General features: G+C 44.1%; 1 protein-coding gene across 1 annotated transcript in view; it reads left to right on the top strand.

Moving 5' to 3' along the window:
• Positions 1–1,043: 1,043 nt before the first annotated feature.
• The window catches only part of NFXL2 (NF-X1-type zinc finger protein NFXL2), a 51,014-nt gene continuing 45,092 nt past the window's right edge, over positions 1,044–6,965 (top strand). The window contains exons 1-2 of the mRNA XM_086801495.1: positions 1,044–2,365; positions 2,639–2,752. Coding sequence (XP_086657621.1) covers positions 1,151–2,365; positions 2,639–2,752 — 1,329 coding nt within the window. The 5' untranslated portion in view covers positions 1,044–1,150. The remainder of the gene's footprint in view (positions 2,366–2,638; positions 2,753–6,965) is intronic.

Here is a 6,965-nt window from a genome sequence, read left to right as displayed (position 1 = left end):
TTAGCAACCACATGAATGAAACAACCCTTTCACCATTTTAGATAGTGAGTTGTTTGTCCTGCGAGATTGTATTTTTTCTTCATTTGCTGGACCTACTTTTGGAGAAAAGTGTTTTATGAAAAGTAGAAAATTGAAAATTATTCCATGATGCGTTGGAAAAAGGCCCTCATGGGAACGGACTCTAACGTGTCTTGCATGGAGCTTGTTTTGTTTGACCCATCATCTAAGCACTTTTTGCCATGTGTGTAGGAGCAAGACATTGCCTTGGGCTTTAAGTCTCACATGTTTATAAAAAACTACATCGGTAATCCAGTTACAGTTGAAGACTTGAAAAAACTATTAACAAAAAACCAATCAAGATAAAGGTAATCTAGTTAGAGGTGAAGACCTTTTTAAGAAATACCAATCAAGATAAAGTTAACTCGTTGATTGGATATGATATTGATAAAATAAAATGTATACTATATGTCAATTTTATAGATGTATCAAAAGTAATACCTTAATACTAGTTTGTAATAGGACATGCAAGTGTCCTATAACATTTTTATGTTTTGGTAAGACATTTTTATGCCTTGTCTTATTATAAAATTCGTAGGATTTTATTTACATATCAAAGGTGTCTTTTGGATCCGTCTCTTTTGGATCACGAAATTACATAGTGACAAAAACTTGACATTTTTCCAAAGAACAATTTGACACCTTCATCATGTTCATTTCAATGCAGAGCTTAAAACAAAAATTTCATCTTGGGTGTGTGGTTTTTTCTTCCCATGTCAGTAATTTTCCCACAATTTCTTGGTCAATTAATTGGAATTTTATATTTTAGTGACTTTAGGCCCCTATTGAGCATGGTCAAGGAAATGATCAAATAAACATTTTCCCAAATGTTTTCTATTTTCAATCCTGGCTATACCAATATTTATGTAGCAAGGTGTAATTAATTTTTTTCGTTCCAGAGTAATGTGGATTGAGCATAGATAAGGAAATTAGGAAACTGTTTTTTTTTAAAAAAAAGGAGAATTTCCCCAAAACATTTTTTTGGTCCTATAAAAGGCCTATATGGCACAGGGAGATTGGGTCTAGCACGGTCACCTTGCCACCTGATGCTAGATCCTGGGCGTTCTTCAGTTCCTCTGTCATCAGATTTGCAATGAATCAGAATCGTCGCAGCTCCACTGGCGCTGCGCCATGGTCCCTTCCTGCCGCCACCACCACCAATCCAGTAAACAAAGAAGCATTCCCAGATCTCAGAAGCTCCCATCTCTCCAGTGAAGACGATGATGATCACAGTGGCAGTGAAGAAGGTGACAATGGGCGCCTCACAGTAGACACCCTAGAGTCCAGCATTTTTCAAGGCTATGATGAACCACAGGGCTCCCGTTCTCAACCTGCACTCTCCAAGATCCGTGATCTCCTGGTTGCTTCCAAACTTAGAGCCATCTCTTGCCTCATATGTCTGGAAAAGGTACGCACCTCTGACCCCATTTGGCATTGCACATCAGGTTGCCATGCCATCTACCATCTCATCTGCATCCAAGCATGGGCCAGTGAAGCTTGTAAGGCCGCTGGAGAGAGAGCTAGAGCCAGGCTGCCACAGGAGCATTTCCCTGCTGCTGACCATGGTGCAGCTTGGCATTGCCCAAAGTGTCGGATCGAGTACCCTCGGGCCAATATCCCTCGCGAATCATTGTGCTACTGTGGCAAAGTTGTTGATCCCCCCATTGATCCATGGCTCACAGCTCACTCTTGTGGCCAAATATGTGGACGGATTTTGTCGGAAGGTTGTGGACATGAATGCAAGCTCCTTTGCCATCCAGGTGCATGCCCACCCTGCCCCCAGTTTGTGAAGGCCAATTGCCATTGTGGAGCAGGGACTGATGTCCGCCGATGTGGCCGTAAACATTTCTCGTGTGGGAAGAAGTGTGGCAAGGACCTTGTGTGTGGAATCCATGTGTGCCAAGAGGTTTGCCATGCAGGGAATTGCCCTCCTTGTAAGAAAAGTGGGGCACATAGCTGTAGATGTGGTCGAGTAGAGGAAGTTCGTGCATGTTCAGAGTCTGATTTTAGTTGCGATCAGCCGTGTGAGAAACCACTACAATGCAAGAAACACTGGTGCAAGAAAGTTTGCCATCCTGGGCCTTGTGGGGAGTGTGAGCTTCAAGGCAGACAGAGGTGTCCTTGTGGGAAAGTTGCTTACAAAGACATGGCATGTGATGCTATAGCACCTACTTGTGGCTCAACGTGTGAGAAATTGCTGCCATGCTCATTTCACCGTTGTCAAGAGAGGTGCCACACAGGCAATTGCAAAACTGTATGCAGAGTCGTGACTATGAAAATCTGCCGATGCGGGAGCTTGAGAAAAGAGGTATTTTTTTCATCTCAGAACTGCTGGCAACCTCTACCTAGATTCTATAGCGGCCTGCGACAGCACCACCAAGCACAACTTTTTACTAAATGTTTAGGTTTCTTATGGTCACCATAAATCAAGATCTTTGGTATGCTTTAAGTAGGAATGCCCTTTGAAATTATTTTGCCTTTTTTTGAAGTCTTTAACAAGCTGTATTTGTATGAATATTCCAGTTAGATCTATGGTTTGAGTTCTAGAGTTGAGCAATCTTTTGCCATTTTACATATGCAGGTCCCTTGCCATCAAGATTTGCAATGCGAGAGAAAATGTCAACGATTGCGTGATTGTAAGCGCCATCCTTGTAAGCGTCGCTGCTGTAATGGAGACTGCCCTCCTTGTTCTGAGGTAAGATAGTGGAGCAACCATGCCACAGGTAATTGACTTGTAAGTTCTGAACGGTAATCCTTTAACAGCAATTCTTTATTCCCGGATACCATTCTGATTTGCAGGTGTTCTACTAGAACTTAACATATCCTCCTCCTCCTGTCTCTCTCTCTCTCTCTTTCATTTTGAGTACTTTTTGTTTCCATGTTCATGGTTTACACATGAAACTTTTGTAACACATGTTGGTTTCATAGACCCATTGGACTTTTGTAGACATTGAAAGAATCTCTCTCTCTCTCTCTCTCTCTCTCTCTCTCTTATCATTCAATATGCTGAGCAGCAGTGTTGTGGGTCACTCTCTACTGGAGTCCAGAAATTATAGATACAGTCTGTTGAGGTCCAGAGAGACTTTTGAGCAGTGACATAGACTCCTTCACTCTAACGTGCTATAGAGGATCTCAAGAAGAGGAACGGGGAAGCTTCTAGTCTTGGTCAACAGACCATGCCCAAGGTTTTACATGATACTGTAACTTGGGGGGCATTTTAAACACGTAATCATTAATGCGAAGAAACACTTTAAATAGCAGCTAAAACATTAAATCCTCAACACTGAAACGTGTGATAGCACATTAAGGCCGACCTACCCCTGAGATATTTATTATCCAGTGAGTAAACTTCCAACACAAGCTATGAGGGCCTCTCTTCTCCCGATTGGAGATTGGCCAATTCATCCAGATACAAATATATATTTTAAGATATAAAGATCATTCATAGATATTGTCATGTGTATCTTGCACTTGGATGCCACGTGGACATAACTACAGTCAAGCGCAGAACGTGATGCCGGAAACCATGCAGTTTCATTGGGAACCCTTGTCTAGGGATGAGTTGCAAGTGTACAGCCTAGGTTGGTTAGTTGAGTCATGTGTGTCCCACACCTTTGCCATACCTGTCCAGTATGCATCAACACAGGTGACCGGCTTTTATCCTGGTTCTCCCATTGTTGTGCACCAGTTTGTGTGGAAAGGTTCAGGTTAGTCCTGTCTTCGGCAGATTTCACCCCTGCTATTTTTACTCATTGAATATGTGCAGCAATTAAGATCCATTCATGGAGGGGGCCCTTTAGTGGGTATTGGGACCCCATCTGGTGTGCTGTGCCCATTCTCTCTTTTCTCTCTCTTTTGCAAGTTAATGCACCTTGGTTCCTATCTCTAACAGGAAAGCTTCCGTGTATTATAAATATCAAATATCCAACTTCTTCTCTGTGTAGTGAATATTGATCTTCCCCAACGCGCAGGTTTTTCAACATTTGCAGGATAACCAGCACAACCAGTTCTTCAGATAGCTACTACTGGTTCTCACCATAAATACCTCTGGCACAGCAGGTAATTAGATGATGTTGGCAGCAACAAAGTGTAGAGATGATGTCAACAGCAGCAAGTAGAACACAAGGTACAGTGCATACTTGGATGACGTCAGCAGTAGAGCGGGGGGGAATGCGGAAATGAGATAAATTTCAGCAGATTAGGCTATCTCTAATTCTCTAGTGTGTCTTGCTGAGTTTTGATTAGCGTTAATCTCTTATGTGCATTGCGTTAATTTATGTTTAAGTCTTATGCTGCGTCACTCATGTAACATTGATATTAGAGCATAGGTTCATCTAAGTAGGGTTTGCGCATGCTAAATTAGGGCTTTTTGAAATTAGGGTTTGCGTATTGGAGTTTGTAGCCAAAATTACGTTTTCCTTATTTTGAATTAGATCATCCCTTTCAATAGTGTTCTCAGCCCCAGATTCAGTGTGCAAAGTTCTAAATTACAGTTTGGGTTTAGCATCTGCAATCAACTTTGTGTATGTACGTTAGGGTCATATGCATAGGTCTTGCATGTAGCGTTAGTTTGCATGCATAACTAGGTCAAGTCTAGGAAGGCAGCCATTGTACTCCAAGGAACTCACTGGATCTTAATCCAACTAGCTTCATATATCTAGAGCATCTGTCATTGTATGAGAAGATCACTTCTGCCGCAAGCATTGGAGGATTTTGTCACTTGAGAGTATTGGGAGGGTTGGTTGGAGCACTATAGGAAAGAGGTTGAAGATGAAAAAGAAGAATTGGCAAGAGTTGAAGAAGCATGGCAACAAGAAGCATTGTATGAGAAGATTGCTTCTGCCACGAGCATGGGAGGATTTTGACACTTGAGAGTATTAGGTGGTCACTTGGAGCACTATAAGAAAGAGGTTGAAGATGGAAAAGAAGAATTTGCAAGAGTTGAAGAAGCATGGCAACAAGAAGAATGTGCAACAAGGTTTCAAGAAGAGTAACGAAACACCCACATGACTAAAATGGTGATAGATAGTGTGTGTTACAAAATTCCTTACAGCTTCTATTTTTCTACTGTTCATGTGTGGCATGTGGAGCCCGACATGACATACATGTATGGCTGGTGTAGCCTGACATGGTGTGTCTGTGTGGCATATGGAGCTTGACATGACAGTACATGTATGGCTGGTGTAGCCTGACATGATAGTACATGTGTGGCTTGTGGGGCCAGACATGGTGTACATGTATGGCCATGGAGCCTGACATGATGAAAGTCTCTAGGACTAGCTATCTTGGAGATCTTGTGTATTTATGTTTTGGGAAGGTTCCGGAAGGATCATGAGCCCTGGACATTTTATTGGGTACAACTGAGCAGATGGTTGTTTCTGTTAGAAGTCATCTCCTGTCTAGATTTATACACCAGGGCCTTTGTTGTGGGTGTGCCCGCCCTTATGAGGTGTTTTATCATTTTTCCCCACACTCCGTATTTTTCCCCTATTTTTCCCATTTTTTCTGAGGCTTGGGAGGGCTGCCAGAGGGTGACAAGAGCAGTACAGTGCTGGCCGACTGGGTGTTTATCAGTCGTGGGCACTCTTGCTGCTGGCCGACTGGTTTTGATCAGTTTTGGGCACCAGATTGCTGGCCGACTGCATTTATGCAGTCGTGGACCTTTTTATCAGTCGTGGGCTTTTCCTTATGCTGGCTGACTGCCCTCTAGGGGGGTATATATAGGTCCTCAGCCCCCATACCTCATTTGTATCATTTCTCGGGATCTTCTTGTGTATATAGAGCAGAGTTACATGCCTACATCTGTCTCTCTCTTGTGCTGTTTTTCTGTCTGCGTTTTTGCTCTTGTGTTGCCAGATTTGGTCATCATCTCCGCTGCATATTCTGACATGGCATTAGAGCCTAGGCTCTAGATAGGTCTTGGGATTTGTGTGAGCAAGAGGGGGCTGTTTTGTGGCTGATTGGTGGACTGTTTTGGACTGTTCGGGAAGAGGAGAAGCAAGAGGAAGGCGGGCTGATTTGCTGGACAGCCACTTGCAGGTATCAGTTCTTCTCTGTTCCCACCCACCCACCCTTTTCAGAGTACACCCCCGCTATGGCAGATCTGTTTGAGATGGCCGAGAGACATGTGAAGATCCCGACACTCCCCACGTTCCCGGTGGACCGTCAGTTGGACGGGGGCAACTACGGCATATGGAAGGTTATGATGGAATCCGTTCTGGAGTCTTACGACCTCGCCGATTTCGTCGTTGTTGGTGTTCCACGGCCGGAAGTAGAGGAAGGGGAGTTACCGTCAACCCGAAAGGATCGAGAGACCCAGACACAGATGTGGGATCGTGTCAACGCCAGGGTCCGTTCGTTTATTTTCCTCAACTGCACACCACAGGTAATCAACCATGTAAAGCATATGACGCTGGCCAGAGGTATATGGCAGCATTTGGCCTCACTTTACAACAGGGTATCGCCCATGAAGAGGATTTCCTTGGAAGTACAGATGCAGGTTATGAGCCCTGCAAAGTCGTCGACGATACGGGAGCATATTAACAAGCTGGAGGCTCTTCAGCAGGAAGTTCTCCAGGCTGGGAAGGAGATATCGTCAGAGAACATGGCCATAACGTTGCTGTCACATTTGCCCTCTTCGTACTTAGCATTTTACTCCTCTTTGATTACCAGTGGCAGGCTCAGCACCATCACGTGGGAGGAGCTTGTGCCCATGGTCCTGGACCAGGAGGAACGATTCACGAACCCTCCTCAGGGTGGAGGTTCGGAGGCCTTTACTGGCCAACGGTCGAAAGGCCGTAACACGGGCAAGGGGAAGGCTTCGTCGGAGAAGTCTTCTGAGAAGATGTCCGTTAGTGACCGCGAGAAACTGAAGGCAGAGAGGACCTGTAATGATTGTGGCGAGAAAG

This window comes from Cibotium barometz, chromosome 8, assembly GCF_041138505.1.
Source record: "Cibotium barometz isolate CiBa-2024 chromosome 8, ASM4113850v1, whole genome shotgun sequence".
Classification (NCBI taxonomy): domain Eukaryota; kingdom Viridiplantae; phylum Streptophyta; class Polypodiopsida; order Cyatheales; family Cibotiaceae; genus Cibotium; species Cibotium barometz.
The sequence above is the reverse complement of the archived record's forward strand: the minus strand, read 5'-3'. Positions and strand labels throughout refer to the sequence as shown.